At 40.8% G+C, this 16,935-nt stretch overlaps 4 protein-coding genes across 4 annotated transcripts; 3 read left to right on the top strand and 1 right to left on the bottom strand.

Annotated features, from left to right (window-relative positions):
- The first annotated feature begins 1,910 nt into the window (after positions 1-1,910).
- Positions 1,911-5,682, top strand: LOC135609703 (uncharacterized). Its single transcript, XM_065103244.1, has 5 exons — positions 1,911-2,312; positions 4,050-4,205; positions 4,308-4,440; positions 4,542-4,581; positions 5,189-5,682. Exons 1-5 carry the CDS (start codon positions 2,049-2,051, stop codon positions 5,274-5,276), a joined length of 681 nt encoding a protein of 226 aa, XP_064959316.1. The 5' UTR covers positions 1,911-2,048; the 3' UTR covers positions 5,277-5,682.
- A 148-nt stretch (positions 5,683-5,830) lies between these two features.
- LOC103980930 (ER lumen protein-retaining receptor A) lies at positions 5,831-9,646 on the top strand. The gene is made up of 6 exons (XM_009397464.3): positions 5,831-6,142; positions 6,219-6,484; positions 8,671-8,786; positions 8,971-9,044; positions 9,125-9,188; positions 9,282-9,646. The coding sequence occupies exons 1-6, from the start codon at positions 6,052-6,054 to the stop codon at positions 9,316-9,318; spliced, it is 648 nt and encodes a 215-aa protein (XP_009395739.1). The 5' UTR covers positions 5,831-6,051; the 3' UTR covers positions 9,319-9,646.
- A 752-nt stretch (positions 9,647-10,398) lies between these two features.
- On the top strand, positions 10,399-11,460 carry LOC103980929 (early nodulin-like protein 3). The gene is made up of 2 exons (XM_009397463.3): positions 10,399-10,676; positions 10,767-11,460. The coding sequence occupies exons 1-2, from the start codon at positions 10,484-10,486 to the stop codon at positions 11,300-11,302; spliced, it is 729 nt and encodes a 242-aa protein (XP_009395738.1). The 5' UTR covers positions 10,399-10,483; the 3' UTR covers positions 11,303-11,460.
- A 514-nt stretch (positions 11,461-11,974) lies between these two features.
- On the bottom strand, positions 11,975-14,941 carry LOC135609699 (wax ester synthase/diacylglycerol acyltransferase 11-like). Its single transcript, XM_065103229.1, has 5 exons — positions 14,584-14,941; positions 13,370-13,945; positions 12,885-13,238; positions 12,662-12,799; positions 11,975-12,574 (listed from the first exon to the last, which is right to left on the bottom strand). The coding sequence occupies exons 1-5, from the start codon at positions 14,845-14,847 to the stop codon at positions 12,413-12,415; spliced, it is 1,494 nt and encodes a 497-aa protein (XP_064959301.1). The 5' UTR covers positions 14,848-14,941; the 3' UTR covers positions 11,975-12,412.
- Positions 14,942-16,935: the final 1,994 nt, after the last annotated feature.

Genomic DNA, 16,935 nt, shown 5'->3' with positions numbered 1-16,935 from the left:
AATAAAGCTATGCTTATATTCATGTAGGTCATAAGGCTCATAAAATTATTTTCACTATAGATTAATTTTATAATTATAATAAATATAAAATTAAATCTTTGTTGAGGGATCTAAAATGATGCATGCTATTATGAGCTACATCTAATATTAGTATCATAGTTACTTTAATTTATCGATTATTATAGTCACTTGTGTATAATAATCTGGCATTCATTCCTAAAAGGAGTCTGAGTTTCTTTTTCTCCCATCCTCCTCTTCGAGGGGATTGTTTGATCAATCCCTCACACACCAATTTTTTATATTTGTCTTGTGCCTCGATCTTTAAGAATCAAACGTATGATCTAAATTTCTCCAACATCAACATGTGACTTTAAATCAATGGGATCATAAAAGCAAAAAGGTTAATCTAATTGCATTTCTTCACAATCACATGGATTAACTCTACTACCCTCGTAGTCACAATCTCCTATATTATATTCATAATGGGCAAGAGGTTTTCTTTTAACCCCAAGGCAATACGTTGCTTATGTTATGTTGGTGAACATATGTATCGTGGCTGGTGAGTCAGCACGGCTAGATCCATGGATCAATGTCGAGAGTTCTTTGTCGGTTGAGCTAGACGCCGAGGTAGTTCGGGCCTTCGCGACGGGATGTTGGTCAGCGTTTCTTGGTTCGAGCGTCGTGCTACATCTCTCTGTTCCCGGGATAGGTGACAGCTCACCCTCGTTCACTGAATGATAATTTCTGGGTCGAGGCGCTCGTGGCTCGAGGGTAACCGCTTCCCTACAAAAAAGGCCTTCGTCGGGTGATTCTCGACTTTGGCCCCTCCGACGAGCAAATCAGTTGTGGACAATATTATTTTTTCCTCTCCTTTTTTTGAAGCTGGGATAGAGGTTTTTATACTGGCGTGAGAGGATCGGTCGTATGTGGATTGGCGTGGTGGACACAGCACGACATTAGTACGGATTCCGGCCTGGTGTGTGGGGCGTTGTCGTCCTGGGATAACCGGGAACAGGCATGTCAGTCTTAGGGTACAAGTTCTGTTGTGGCATATGGCATCAGTTGTGACGTGTCCGCGGGACAAAACATACCTTATCATGTTAGATTAAACATTCAAGAAACATTGTTGTGGTTGACATTAGCTCAATCACGATGCTCATGCGATGAATAATTTGAAGAGAGTCCAAACAAGAAGATACTTTCTACGTGCAATGATCTCAATTCAAAATAACTTTCTCTTGTAAAGCTACAGCGATGAGACAGAAAATAATATTCATTATGCTAAGTTAAGAAAAATAATATGAAGGATAAAATGATGATTTTTTATAGGCATTTTTTCTTAATGATGAGTAGTTAAGAAAAATATTTTGGGCGATAAGAAATATTCAGTGAATGCTTAATAGATTTGATTGATGTGATAAATTTAATAATTTAATTTTTTTACAATTGATTAAAATATTAGGTGTCGAATCTTGATTGGCGGTGAATATTATCCTAATCAGAGTCTTAGAGTTACAGTAAGCGAATCTGATGCTGATGCTGATGCCAATTCAATGACAAATGATTTAGATATGGAAATTTGATAATGTTATAACATTTATTATGCTGAATTAAGAAAAAATATTAAATAGGATTAGTTAAAACTATCAATATTATTGATGTGATAGCATTATAAGCATAGCACATGCCATCAAGATTGTGAAATGAGCTGATGCTCTGTCCCGATGAGGCCTACCATTTATGGACGTGGCGAGGAGCCGAGTTGAAGGGCACAATCAATCTCTTTCTGGGCTCCAAATCCCGCGCCTAGTCCGAGGCGCCAACCAGGGAGTATCATCTTCCCGAGTGGCCAACCTACCGGGCCCACGGTCTCTACCAATGGAAAGGACGAGGTCTTGGATCGAAGCCGCCCACCCCCCCGTGAGCGTGGCCTGCCGTGGCGGTTCATCCGCAATTATTGGGCAGCTGCGGGCCTGCGGCTGCCGCCTCTTCGTCGTCGTCACCGGTCGTATAGCCTTCTCCGCTTCCCCTCCTCCTCTTGTGATACTATGGATGCCCTGGGAAACGGGGGAGGATTCTGGTGGTGGCAGTTTTCCCCGCGCGACCGCAAGCACCGTCCCCGGAGGAGGCCCAATTCCTCCTCCTCTTCCTCGGAGTCGATCGATCTCGGCGAGCGTGGGTGGTTTCTCGCCGACTTCCCCCTCAAGCAAGCTTCCATCGCCGCCTCCCTCACCCTCACCGGTGACACCGTGGCACAGCTTAGGGACCGCTTCCTCGTCCACGCCCGCCGCCCGTCCGATTCCGATGACAAGGTCAGCTCCTGGCACTGATGATGAATGTTTAATTAGGTATGGTCTAGAAACCCTAGTTTCCTCCTCTTGTTTACTGTCAGTTTCTTGCGCTTGCTACGTGGTGCGGGTAGCATTCGATGAAATGGCTGTCTTTGGTATCTAGGTATATTTGCTGCTTACGCTACGTGTTCTGGACCTCCTTTCAGGCAGAATGTAAATTGAGTGTATTAGTCATCCATCAAATGCCCATTTGGGGCGACTTAAATATCAGACGACGAGGGCTGTATTGGCTTTCCGAGGCCCCCGCTCGTTTTGTGGCTTGTATGAAAGGATTTGCACCACAGATCCTGTTGTTACCTTAGTAGATCAATACCTTTTTATGCACTATGAATGTTCTCCTGCAGCAGTCTCCGTAAACTAAACTTTGTGATGCACATAAGTTTGTTGATGAAATGTCCATTAGACTTAAAATTCGTATGCTTCCGAACTTCACCTATAAATGCAAGCATACACCAATTTTCTTCAGTTGAGATGAAAGGTTTGGGTAACAACTTTTGTTTATCTCGTTAAAATTCATTTCTTATAATACCATTTCTAGACACATTTTTGTGTGCATATGAAGAACTCTATTATTTTTATATCTTTGTTTTTTTACCTCTTTGATACTCTAAAGTTCATGGATTACTATAACTCATTGCCAATTTTGACGATTCTTCAATTTTATTTCTCCTTCATCCATGTCTTCCTTGGTCCTTCAAGCAACTCCTTGCCTTGAAGGTTTATTTTTGAAGTGTTCCTGTAGAGTTGTTCAGTTGAATCGCTCTATGATGCAGCCTTTGGTTGCTCATCAGGTTCTCTTGGATTGTACATCTTTGAAAAAGTTTGTGTAGCTTCTATTATCTCTGAATTAGGTGGGATTTTGATCCTCTCAATCTTCTTTGTTTTGTTACAAGATCAGGATTCAATAATAGTGGCATATATTCTTTATATATTGCAGGTGAAACCTATTCAGATAAATCATATTGCCCTTAGCATGACGATCCATTTATTCTCCTGCTTTCTCTGAATCTGATCCACTAAATATTTAGCTAGCTCCTCATGGTGATAGAAGTTAATATAAATAGCAGTTATTACTAAAAAATTCTATATGCATATGCATATACACTAGCTGGTGATCAATGTTCCTTTCTTTAATAGTATAAGACCTATGAATGCTTGGAGATTGATACTTATTGGGGTGTATGCCTTATACTTCTTCAGTTGTCCCCAGTTAGTGATTTATTAGTGATTTCTCTTCCACTGAATTTGCTCAATATATGCATATTTTTGGTAGAAAGGGCAAACATCCTTACCTCTGGAATTGAGACATTTACAGGGAGTTGCTTTATTAGCTGCTGCACCACTGCATGCCACTGAATCTGCAGCACTATTCCCTTCATGACAAATATGCATGCAGTGCAGATGAATCCTCCTACAACATCGTAGATGAATAGAAAGACAATAATCTCCTTTCGTAATAATTGATTCAACAAACTTCTCTGTATATTGAAATGATGATTCATATGGTGCCATGCCTTGTATATCATAAAATTTTTCAGACAGTGCTATGCAACTGCGCTTTAATATGCCTGTTTGTGATGAATAGTTTTCTTAATTGAATATTATATTCTTGGTTATTTGTTTGAATTTACATTATTTATATCTTAGAACTGACACATAATTTGTTTTTATAATATAATATCAGCACTTTTCTTGTAGGAAATAGTTTCAGCACTTTTTTCAAATCATGATTGGCTTCGTGCACTACGCATGGCTTCCTATGGGTTTCTTCTTTATGGTCCAGGTTCTTATGCTTGGTATCAGTTTCTTGATCATTGTATGCCCAAGCCAACTTTTGTGAACCTGTCAATGAAGGTAACTTTTTGTTTGACTATTGAACGAGTAACATCACGGTCAACTTTCTAGATCACTTGATTTTTAAGTGGATTTTCATTTAGTTGCTTCATCCTGTGTTAGGTCATATTGAACCAGATTGTACTTGGTCCATGTGTTATTGCTGTGATTTTTGCTTGGAACAATTTGTGGCTTGGGAAATTAGCAGAGTTACCATCCAAGTATCAAAAAGATGCCCTTCCTACACTTCTCTATGGTGATTGTCTTCTTCCAATTTTTTTGAATTGCTCCTTGTTTCTATTGGCAGATATATCATGATAACTCAACTAATTTAATGTTTATGTTATCTCAATGCAGGTTTTAGGTTTTGGATTCCTGTCACTATAGTTAATTTCACGTGAGTTACCTTGCCTATTGCCCGAGAATATCTTCTACAGTAGAAATCATGGTGCTTATCTGTATATGTTAAAAGTTGGTTTACAAAATTTTAATGTTTTATCAAATAAATGCACTAATAATTGAGTCCATACAGCTCTTCTTTTTGCTTACTGTGGAAAGTCATGCAAAAATTTGGATAAACTTGCTTGTATTATTAGAGCAGCCATCTTACGCTCTTCAGTTGATTTAAAACCGTATAATTTACCTTGGTCAGATTGAACATCCTTGTCACAATGACCACAGCATGTATAATGTGGTGTTGAGCCTTGCCATGTCGTGAAGAAGATTAGGAGTTATGCAATCTTGTCACTACTTCACCTGAATATGTATGTATTCCAACATAATATTCATGTTGACAAGGGTTGCCTTTGTTTAAACCATTACTTGTTAAAGCCTCTAATGCCAATGAAAACTGCATATTGCTTTTGTTTAACCTTCATTTGTTCATGATGCCTGCAAGTTCTTTTTTTGGCTTAAGGAAGTCCATTTGCTCGATAGAATCTTTATCTGCGTCGGTTCGGTCATTGATAATCATAGTAACTATAACACCATGCTTTATTTTTCAGGGCCATCCCTCTATCCGCCCGTGTTGCATTCATGTCTACATGCTCCATATTCTGGAACTTCTATTTGTCAACAACCATGAGCAAGTAATCGGCTAAAGCCCTTGGGCAGCAAATGGCGATGCTTGCTTCCGTAATTTGTGGAGTTAAATGGCTTCTGTGTACTGCATCTCCAGCTTTTGGTTGAGCTTCGTTTCTGAGTTGCACAAGGGTTGTCATGCATCACACCTTCAGAATTTCCAGACAACTATGAAGAGTTTCGAGGTTATTCTAATCCGTTATCGTAGTTTCATCAAGAACAAAGAACATTCTTTTTCTGATGTTCATTTCTTTCTGGTGATTTGGGGAGTTTTAGTTTGTAGTTCTCAGTTTTCGGACAATAGCGTTATTATGTATCCCGCTGTCTATCAGTTGCTTTGTCCTTGTAAGCTCACACCTCCTTAATCGTGTCCGTGTTCGTTTGTTTTATAAATATAGCCAGTATTGATTGCATAGTATAGACATCAGACCAATAAATTACTAAAGAATAAGGTATGAATCGATACATCAGACTAATAAAATTCGAGAATGCTGCATAGACAAGCTTTGAAATGTAGTTTCTTCTTTTATTAATTGCATGCCGAAGAGACGCGGTGACCAGAGAGACTCGAGGCATTTCACGTTCTCTTCGCCAAGCTGCCACGTCGACCCCTTTGCCCTTTCCTCACCGGACACCGTTTCCGCTTCCCCCCTTCTCATACGTTAGTTGACCCTAACAGCAAAAAGGGCCGACCACTTTCTTCTCCATTTACCCTTAACCCTACCGATCCACCTGCCGAAGCGAACGATCTCGCGGTCACCCTCACCCCTTCTCTGCCACCGCCGTCATGAACGCCTTCCGGTTCGCCGGCGACATGTCCCACCTCTTCAGCGTCCTCCTCCTCCTCCTCAAGATCTATGCCACCAAGTCTTGCTCAGGTTATCCCCCGGCCTCGAATCTCCTCTAATTCGTTCCTGTGAGAAAAACTCCCATCTTTGGCCGTTTTGGTGCTAGGGATCTCGCTGAGGACGCAGGAGCTTTACGCGCTGGTGTTCTTGACCCGCTACCTGGATCTCTTCACCTACGTCGTGTCCGTGTACAACACTTTGATGAAGATCGTCTTCATTTCTAGCTCCATCGCCATCGTCTGGTGCATGAGGTTTCACCCCGTGGTGCGGCGGACATACGACAAGGAGCAGGACACATTTCGGCATTACCTCCTCGTTGGTGTCAGTTTGGTCCTCGCGCTGCTTTTCCACGAACGATTCACGATCCGCGAGGTGCGTCTACGTGATCCCTTCGATTCAGTTCATGTTATATTTCTGTTCCCAAGCTTCCATATTTTGGAAACGGCACCGCCTTATAATGATAGCCCAATAGTCAATTCAAAGTAATTTACTACATAATTTGGGATGATGGCGAAGTAGTGTGGAACACAAACTATTCATCGTTATTCTTAATAATGGAGCTTTTGAGATGTCTTGAATGATGACTATATTATCAATGGCCAATTACCGCAACAAAGAAATGAGATGTTCACAAAAATACATGTCTGGACATTCTGAATTGGTGCAAAGAGCAATATTTCAGGGGCGTATGAATCTGGGTGGGCTCTGTTTAGGAGATTTATAATTTGCACTTGGGATGTAATCAAGGTATCTCATGGAGACTACATGAAATTCTTGCTAAATAATAGGATAAGCAATTCATCATGTGCCATTTAGTGGTTTGTTTTTAAAAAGCACATAGAAGAATAGAAGAGAAGACAAGAGACAGGAGAATTAAAGAACAGAGGGCAAAGATGAGGAAATCTGGATGAGGAAATTAGACCTGCAGAATGCTCAAACTGAAAACCTTTATTTTCTTAGTTCTCCAACTAAATGTATTATAGCACAATTCCCCTAAGCAAATGGTCATTTCATTATCATCTTGTCACCACCCTTTACTTGACTTGTACTCGAATTAGGTGTGGCCTGCATAAATTAATTAGTCAATGCCATTGACAGCCTCTTTCCCACTTGTTGTAGTTGCATTGACACCTAAGACATTTTGAGTAGGTATAAGACTCCATCATGTGATAACTAAAATCAACTGGATTGGGAGAAAGATAAGAATAGCTGACCATGTACCTTTCCTTTTTTGGATTCTTTCTAGTGCAGTTGACATTTTCAGATTAAGAGCAGAAACTGAATTCTATTGAATTATAATCAGATGATGTGAAAAAGAATATATACTACTGAGTAGAAGCAGCTCAAATGGAACTATACCATAAAGTGAATAAAGTTGAGACTTAAACCTGATAGATCTGTTGGGCATCTAATTTTCCTAACAGATCTGAACTGGCCTTCTACTTTTTGCCTTATTTGACTGTATGATTCAACTTGCCAGCTCCTTATCTGCACATCCAATTTTATTATTGAACAAGAAGATTGGCAATTCTTGAACTTTTAGATGCTAGTTAGGTCGTTTTGTCTATTCTTAACTTAGTACGTACCTCAATTTCTGAATCCTAATCCTTCCTTTTTATCCTAAAATGATATACATAGTCTTATCTCCATGACTGTATTGCCACGACATTGGACATGCCATTACCTTGGTTAACTTACAAAACTCTGCTTTGTATTATTGCAACTAGACCAAGTTGGTTTATGTAAGAGCCTGTTTAATGGCAGCTGATCACTCACTTATCAAGTATTAGGACTCTTTCCTTGGACAAATAAAATCATGGAAAGAGGGCTATTCTTCGTCTCGGATGAGTTATATATTTCTGCTTCATTGGTTCTTTAATAATAGTCCAGATAATGGCCATCTTGGATAGATATAATAACAACATAGATGGTTTTATTTTTCACTTGTCATCAATTATTACATTGCCTTTTGGGTGGACATAAAGCCTAGGAGAAATGCCTTAAGGACTTGGTAATCAATTTTCAAAAATATATAACTTAACATGCTTATGTAAAATTTCTCTTAAGTGATAGTATGACCTTGTTTTATTAGATGACATTCTTCAGTGGAGTAGTCAAATGTACATTTGGTTGCATAGGAAGTTTGTGGAACTTGTTTAACCTCATTTTTCTTTTTTGATGCTTGTTTAATAGAAAATAAAATATTTGGATAATTGACTTCCAGATTTCTGATAGTTGATTATTCATTTTCCAGATTTTGTTTGATAGAAAACGAGAAGTTCTTCAAAATACTGCTAGTTATTAGACAACTATTTTCCCTAAAGATACTAGTATTTTTTTTTCTATGCTCCAACTACAATTGAGGGTAAACAGAAACCATTTTTTTCCCTTACTTCAGTTCAAGCAATCTTTTTATGTTCCTTCTGGGGAAGTGACTTGATCTTCAAACTTTAGGCCCTGTAATGCTTGTTTACTTGTTTTCTGATGGCTCTTGTTTCTGCCTAATTTCCATATATAACATTATTACTCTTTTAATTCTTTTACTGGTCCATTTGTAGGTATTTTGGGTGTTTTCCATATTTTTAGAAGCGGTTGCAATTCTTCCTCAATTGATTTTGCTTCAAAGAAGCAGAAATGTGGATAATTTGACTAGCCAATATGTCTTATTCCTCGGGTACTAATACTTATCTTCATCTATACTTATCCAAGTTCCACTGTTCTCATAATCTTTCTTTGTTTAGTGAAAAAGTTATGTGTTTGACTCTTCTCAGTCTTTTCCTGTTCTTTCCTGACTAGCTTGCAACTTAATACCTGTTACCTACTTGCGTGTTTCCTTAGATTTTGTTCCTTTTCCTCAGGGCTTATCGTGCATTTTATATTCTCAACTGGATTTATCGCTATGTCACAGAAGACGATTACAGTGCCTGGATTGGTATAGTTACATCATGGATATTTGATATGGATTTGTTGTTAAAAGTATAATTCTCTCCCTGAATCCATTGCTTTTTGCAGCTTGGATTGCTGGTGTTGTCCAGACAGGTCTCTATGCTGATTTCTTCTACTATTATTTCATAAGGTAGAGATATGATTGAATGTTAAAATATTGTGCACCATATTATCAAAGCATTCATGAAATCAGTCACTTATTGGTATTGTGTTGGATTCGCAGCTGGAAAAACAATGCGAAGCTTCAACTCCCTGCTTGAACCAGGTGCGGAAGCAGATTATACAATCTTCAACATAGTAAATATTTTAGATCTGAGTTTACTTACAAAATACTTGAAGCTTGAAGATCTGCTATCAGACGTCGAAAATTTTGGACCATGGTCCATTATCAAACTGTCATACTGATGCGACTAGAGATTGTAAAGCTCTTGTTATTTTACTGTTTTTGTCATTTGTCGAAGCATAGTGCTCAAAAGCTAACAGATCACTGATTGATATGCCTAGTTCAGTGATTTCTGTACCTATGGCTGTTGTCATCAGAAAGAGTTACGACAGCAGATTCTAATACAAATTAGCATGGTATGATCACTTCTGTTCTTCTGAATCTAGTTTTTGATGATGCAAAGTGTTATAAATGGACCTTCAGATGATTAAACCAAGTGTTCTGAGAACTTTCACGACTTATATTTGTGTGCTGCCTTTTAACTCTCCCAACTTCCAAATGCAGAATACGCAATGGTCAAACCTGTGGAGCAGATATTAAATGCGACTTTTTGTGTGTGCTGTCGACCGATTCGAGCAATCAAAATGATCGAGGAAAGTTCATCTTGGAATTCAATCTGCTGAGTTATATCCCAAACAATAATAACATGCAACACTGTTACGAATAATTGATGCAAGCATGAAATGTTGGAAGCAAGAAGAAATATATTTTGATTGGCAACAAAGCGATAATTACATATTATCCTTGTAATTAGTTATTTTTAATATTTTATATTTTTAAAAATTATATTAAAATTTTTATATTTATGAAAGTAAATTATTTAATTTAATTTTTTTACATCGTCAGTTCTGTTAACGAAAATACCATACATATTCGGTGATAAATCAAATTGAGGTAAAATTAATAAATACTATGATATTTTCGTTAATAGAATCGACAACAAGAAGAGAAAAAATATTAAATATATAAAAATTCAAATACTAAAGACGTAACCAAGGTCGATGTGAATAAATTAATTATGCAGAGAGAACTATTCTTTGAATGTGTGAAAATATGCATGAAATTATTGACACGTGAATTAATACTATTATCATTGGTTGCCGTCGTAAGAGTCACTGTGATTAACTTCCATCTACTTATATCGAACCCCAACATCGCCTCTTCTCCGTTCGACTTGCCTTTGGATCCTACTGGAGGAGTCCATGGAGAGAGTGATGGAGCTCCGCAAGACTTCGCCTGGCACTCTTCTCCTTGTGGGCGTCTTAATGGGGCTGATGGCCTCATCTGGGGCTTACGATTTCTACGTTGGTGGAAGAGATGGCTGGGTTTCCAACCCTTCCGAGAGCTACGACAAATGGGCAGGGAGGAACAGATTCCAAGTTAATGACACCCTCGGTATGCATCGCCGGTGTGTCATAGCTGCTCTTCGAGTGCTCGCTGTTCTCGTTGTTTCTTTCTGATGCTTTGATCGAGTCTTCTGTGCAGTGTTTAGATACAGGAAGGAGGTGGACTCCGTACTGGTGGTGACGAAGCAGGACTACGACGCATGCAACGCGAGCAATCCAATCCAGAAGCTGGAGGGAGGCGACTCGACGTTCAAGTTCGATCGGTCGGGGCCGTTCTACTTCATCAGCGGCGTGCCGGAGAGCTGCCGGAAGGGGCAGAAGCTGGCGGTGGTGGTGTTGGCTATCAGGAACCAGAACCCGAGTCCACCGCCTCCATCATCTCCACCTTCCCTCACTCCATCGCCATCTCCCTCTTCCTCTTCCTCCCCCTCCTCATCTCCGTCCCCATCACCCACGTCACCCGTTCATGCCCCGACGCCAAGTCCAACTCCGTCACCTTCTCCTTCCACCACCACCACCACGCCTCCAGCCCAGCCACCCGCCTCAGCTGGATCTTCGACTGGTTCCAATCTGTCACCAACACCGCCTCCCTCGAGTCTCTCCTCTGTCCGGAGTGCATCAAGGATCGCCCTCGGGCTGGCCGCTACAGTTCTTGGTGGGGCACTTCTCCTCTAATAAGCCTGTACTAGTTGAATTCTCATGTATATGATTGCATTCTTGTGGATCTCGTTTCAAGAACCAGTGAGTGGTTCTCTGTAAGAATAAAACCGTAGAAGTAATGTAATCTTACAGATATGGGGGAATAAATAAGAACGCTGTCAGTTCTTCATCTATCCACACGTTGATCCTCTCGAGCTCTGATTCAAATGTGACGTTGATCTTTCTGACTTGGAAAAATACTATGCCTAATGGAATTCGAATATGATCGATCGCGATGACAATCGATCTCGCATTCGTATATTTATCATCAGCTTCGTTGTGATCTGCCACGAGATGCTTTCAGTGAGCAGGATGAAGACGACAAGACCGACAGCCTCGATTATTAGTCGGGCCGACAAGAAAGAAACGTGAAGCTGCTTCTTTATTATATTATTATATATCTATATCTATATTATTGATGTCATTATCGTCCTCGTGGGAAAAAGAAAAGAACAAAAAAAGGAAGAAAAATAGCACATCATCCCCTTCAGACCTCACTGTAATAAGGGAATAAATACATAAAATAAAAGAAAAAAAATTGAGGAAACCTCGTCGCATTCAATCATAATTGAATGTTTATTCCAAGAAAAAGATATGACGAGAGTGTGTAGAGATGGCACCAAAAAATAGAGGAGGAAAAATCACATCACCATTAAATGAGAAAAATAAAGGACGGATTGAAGAGGGACGGAGAGAGGCCTCAGAAAGAACGTAGCGATTTGGCGTTGTCAAATCATTACACGCAGAAGCGAATCATTGCAACTGTTGCAGATTCCTCATCACAGGCCTTTGTTGATACGCTTCAACGATGTCATTTACCAAAACTATGAGAACAAACCAAAGAGAGGAGGAACTAAGAACATAAGAAGGTCGCCTGCCGTCGTTCATGGATGCGCAGTCTCTCCTGCGTCACCCTCTTTATAGACCGAGAATAGAGAACAGAGAACCCACGAAACCCTAGATTCCAACCTGGGCTTTAATGTGTGGTTTTTCGGGCCCGAACGGAGGACTTCCATGGGCTTTTCAGTTCTACGTAGGCTAGTAATCGCCGCAAGTCGGCCTAATAGAATGGCCGACGAAGTCTAATTAAGAGTCACGATCAGCTCTCTTGCCTGCAGCAGCCTCGGAGATCCTCCGAAAGGACTGCTCCATGCAGGAGACGAGGAGTCCGGCATCTATGAACCCCTTCTCGGTGCCCATGGCCAGCTTCAGCTTCCCCATGTAGCTGACCACCGATACGGTGAGGCTCTGCCATAGAGATCATCAGTTCAGCAGAGTAGCGTCAGCTAAAGCTCTTCTTTGCTCGAAGGACTTGTCGGGTTTATTGGTACGTACCTGAGGGCTGCCCACCGTCATGAAGTAGAAGCTCCCGATTGGATGACCTGCTATGATCATCTGCTCCATTGGTCCAGACAGGTTTGATATGGTCATGCTTGTGTTTCTCAGGGTGGAATGTATGTATCGAGCAGCAGTCTACAATCAAATCAAAGGTAGAAGAAAACTCCTCAAGTTCACGACATGCAGTACGATATCTCTGCAAGTTTAGATAGTCTACTACCTCGGCACCTCTGAGCTTTCGGATAGTTTCGAGCAGTCTGCCATTGAGGTGGACAGCAAGGGAGCTTTTCTTTGCCTTGATGATCTGCCTTGCCTTGAGAACGAAGCTGAGTGGATCAGAGGCGTCTGGATTACCGGAAACGGGGACTGGGACGTGAAGAAAGCCGAAGCGGTTGCCCCATGGGTTGGTGGCGTCGGGTCCGGTCATCTCCTTTAGAGATCGGTAGCTTGCAATCATCCTCGTGTTGAGCAACACCAGTGCTGTCACTCGAGCCTCTTTCGAGCCTGGAGCTGTGGCTTGGAAGTAGAGCTGCGTGCCGTAGAATATTGTACCGGAGATGACATCGTTCACCGTCTTTGGATGAGCTCCAAACAAATTGCGGCAGGGGTTGTTAATTCAGTGACTGTGCTAAGAAAAGAGAAGAGAAAGAGGAGGAAGAATACTCTGTCCCCAGTCTTTCATCTAGGATTCACTACTATGCTTACCCCTCCAAGCTTCGCCTTGACGTGCCTAACTTCGTCGAGCGACAAGGTGACAGTGGAGATCTCCATCGGTCGGAACTCCACTCCAGCCTCCTCCGACCGCACCGGAGTCCGGTCATCTGCGAGATAGTTTGTCTTCAGCAAGCTCCACCCGAAGTCACGCACGGTGTTCATGCAAACCGAGAGGGCGCGCGGCACGTTCCGCCATGCGCGCCACCAGGCGCCGCTGCCTTGCACAGGCTTAGTGGCTCGGGAAGAAGGGAAGGTGAGGGGCAGAGAAGGGTCGTCAGCTCTCCGGAAGCAAGAGAAGAGGGCGCTCATCAGGGAGAAGCCATCGCCCAGTGCGTGGTGGATCCGGAACACCATGGTCCCTGCTGCACTCTTGGTTGTGTACTTGAGGATGTGGAGATCCCAGAGCGGTCTGCTCTGTGAGAACTCCGCCACTGCAATGTCGGAGATGTAACCACGTATGTAGTCGTCGTAGGTCTCTAAGCCCGCGGGGAAGACGGGAACGTTCACGTGGTCCTCCAGCTTCAGTGCGACCCTCTTCCATCGTCGGACGCCATGGTCGTCCTTCACCTGACCACGCAAAGACCGCAGTAGAGTAAATGCGACAGAAGCCAACGACGCATGGCTGGAATTAGAACAACACATGGATCGTAGCGACTCCTCCTAACGATTAATGAAGACTTCTTCGGGGTTGAGGTTTTCAGCATACACTGTTCATCAAACTGTGTCTCGATTGCATTGTGGAGCTAATGCCATTCTCATATTCCATATATCCATTAAATCCATTAATATATCTTGCAGAAACACATTCTCATTATAAAGCTGATGAATGAATAGTTCTTCACTCCTGAAACAGGGTGCTCTGACGACCAATTAATGCGAAGGAGCAGATCTGCACTACATGGTTTTGACTTTGGTTGACTAGTTCTTCCACCTACATGGATGTTGCAGGTGCATACTGCCTAAGCTTGGTGGTCTAAGAAGCATGCACTTGAAGCATTGCATTAGGAAGCAGGAAGATGACATACCAAGTTACTTCCCATGCATAATCTAATCCTGGCTTGTCTGATGCATGCAAACGAGAAATCATCATCGTCTTTTGAATCATGATCCTAAACAGCCTAAAGAGGTGAATGAGGCAAAAAACAGAGCACGATTTGACACTGGCTTGAAACATTACATGACTAAGAGAGAGAGAGGGTATGTACCATGACGGAGGAGAATCGAGGATGGATGGGCAAGAAGAGGTTCTCCAGCGTCGACATCGTTGGGGAATCGTCAATGGCGACATCCGACTCGAAGATTGCGAGAATACCTATCGACAGCACAGAACTGTTGAAGTATTGGCCGGTCGGGCTCACCGGATCGTCGACAACCGTCTCCTCTACCTCGACCTTCGTCTTGACGGCATCACACGCCATGGCAGACAAGAGACTTCCTCTTCCCCACTGTGTTGGTTTGAGCTGCTGCATATTAAAAGGCTGCACATGGGAGGAGACTGTGATGAATGGATAGTAAAACAGCAGTGTAGAAATAGAAATTTCTGTGGATACAGCAAAATTAATGTTTCCCATCTGAAAGAAAACTTGCACTCATCAATGAGGAAGAAGAAACGTTAACCCAAGAGGTGAAAGTTCATTGATTCATCACAAACTCTGCTTTGCACCATAGAATCGATCAGAAGATTACTTCCTTTTTTAGGTCTAGATTGGAAGTAGATTTAATCCATATACATGCATAACGCTGGTGAAGGATGAGTACTTTCAATTCATGGCACTGACAAAGGACTGTGGAGTGCACAGTGATGAGTAACTCCGCATATATCGCCACTTCAAGCAAGCATTCAATAAGGAATTAAAACTCCGGACATCGAGCTGTCTTTCACGCTATTGAATTGCTACAGATGACCTAAAACCTTAAAATCCTAAATACTAAACTCAAAACTCTTGTTATCATGATCTCTAATCTTAATAAACCATCTTCTAAAACCATTAGATTTCTTATACTAATTTGGAAATCTTTATAGTTCTGAGAAAATGGAAGTAATGAAACCACTCGACAATCTTCGAAGGATTAGGTTTACGGTCTTTAAAGGAAGAAGCTGATGATCTTGAAACTGTTCATTTGTCTGTCTTAGTTACAGAAAAAGGGCAATGGTTATTGCTAAACAAGGTTACAGTAAGTCCACCTTCTTTACATTTGACTTTTGTTCTTGGATCACTGCTTGTTTGACTTTTGTTCATGGATCACTGTTTAGGCTTTGTTTCCACACAATTTGCTAATATTGTCTTGACATTTGACCTTTTTTGTCCCCAACAGTTGATCATGTGATTATGGATCAAAAGGATAAACTTAATCCAGGTGATTAGAGAGGCAATATTAACTGTCATGACAAGGACATCCATGCAGACATTGCCACATGCCATGCGACATCCGTGCTGTAAGACTCTGTCCTACGCTGCACAAACACATTATTGGATCCATCCCATCACACATCTTTAGCCCTTTCTTTCTATCTTCGACTCTTGAATTCTCGACAACATGACCTTTTCATAGCCATCCATTAGCTCCCTTACAGTAAATTGGGTTGGCGTCAATGCACAGCTGTGAGCATTATTTAGTGATGAGTGGATAAGGATGATGAGTTCAAATCACTAAAAATGTCACTTTTTCTTTGGGTGGAGTCCAGCCTCAGAATCATCATCACAGGAGATATGTCCCTCCTTTAGGCTTGCAAGTTCATGCCAACAATTCCAACATCTTAAATCACATAATTTCACTTCAAAAATAAAAATAAATCTTAGAAAATATATATATATTATTTTCTAACTCAAATCTTGATTATCCTAATTGAATAGACAATCATATTATAACTCAAGTCTTACATTATATCATAATTACAAATCCTCCAGTCTTGTAGATTAATCCAAACATGAAAGTAAATTTGATCATATTATTTATTGGTTCTCATCTTTTTAAGTGAACAAAGCACTGGCATCCACCAGGTGTAGTGCATGTCAAACCCTAAAGAATTGGTTGACAGGTGAGACTGATTTGTCTTACAGATAATGACTTCAAGCTGCTATACCTTCCATTGTCCATAGATAATGACTTCCAATGTGTCCTCTAATCCTCCCCTTCAATGGCTGACTTAAATTACCTTATCTTTTCCTTGATGAGCTTTCCCTTCCTTAATAGATTCTTTGAACATTAGAGTGAAATTAACACCTCTAATTAAAACAGATTGAACCATTAATCCCATTGTTAGATAAAAAGAAAAAAAAATTCCAACAGTAAAAGGTGGAAAAGAGAACATAAAAAACACAGATACTTTTCTTCCATTGTCAAACTGTCATCTATTCCCCCATGAAAACCCAAACCTTCTTTTGCCCTCATTCCACTACTTAACCTCTCTCTCTCTCTCTCTCTGCATTCTTCCTCTTATTCCACTTCTCCTCATCCCTTTAATATATATATATATATATATATATATATATATATATATATATATATATATATATATATATAATATAATACCAAAAAGAGAAAAATCCAACCTC

Source organism: Musa acuminata, chromosome BXJ2-4, assembly GCF_036884655.1.
Source record: "Musa acuminata AAA Group cultivar baxijiao chromosome BXJ2-4, Cavendish_Baxijiao_AAA, whole genome shotgun sequence".
NCBI lineage: Eukaryota > Viridiplantae > Streptophyta > Magnoliopsida > Zingiberales > Musaceae > Musa > Musa acuminata.
This window is presented reverse-complemented; position numbering and strand designations above follow the sequence as displayed.

Coding starts and splice junctions, on each gene's coding strand:
- LOC135609703 (XM_065103244.1), top strand. CDS start 2,049: ATGGATGCCCTGGGAAACGGGGGAGGATTCTGGTGGTGGCAGTTTTCC. Junction 2,313..4,049: donor CGTCCGATTCCGATGACAAG/GTCAGCTCCTGG, acceptor CTTTTCTTGTAG/GAAATAGTTTCAGCACTTTT. Junction 4,441..4,541: donor CCTTCCTACACTTCTCTATG/GTGATTGTCTTC, acceptor ATCTCAATGCAG/GTTTTAGGTTTTGGATTCCT.
- LOC103980930 (XM_009397464.3), top strand. CDS start 6,052: ATGAACGCCTTCCGGTTCGCCGGCGACATGTCCCACCTCTTCAGCGTC. Junction 6,143..6,218: donor TGCCACCAAGTCTTGCTCAG/GTTATCCCCCGG, acceptor TTTTGGTGCTAG/GGATCTCGCTGAGGACGCAG. Junction 9,045..9,124: donor CGATTACAGTGCCTGGATTG/GTATAGTTACAT, acceptor TGCTTTTTGCAG/CTTGGATTGCTGGTGTTGTC.
- LOC103980929 (XM_009397463.3), top strand. CDS start 10,484: ATGGAGAGAGTGATGGAGCTCCGCAAGACTTCGCCTGGCACTCTTCTC. Junction 10,677..10,766: donor CCAAGTTAATGACACCCTCG/GTATGCATCGCC, acceptor TCTTCTGTGCAG/TGTTTAGATACAGGAAGGAG.
- LOC135609699 (XM_065103229.1), bottom strand. CDS start 14,847: ATGCAGCAGCTCAAACCAACACAGTGGGGAAGAGGAAGTCTCTTGTCT. Junction 13,239..13,369: donor TCAAGGCGAAGCTTGGAGGG/GTAAGCATAGTA, acceptor GCTCATCCAAAG/ACGGTGAACGATGTCATCTC. Junction 12,800..12,884: donor GAAAGCTCAGAGGTGCCGAG/GTAGTAGACTAT, acceptor ATTTGATTGTAG/ACTGCTGCTCGATACATACA.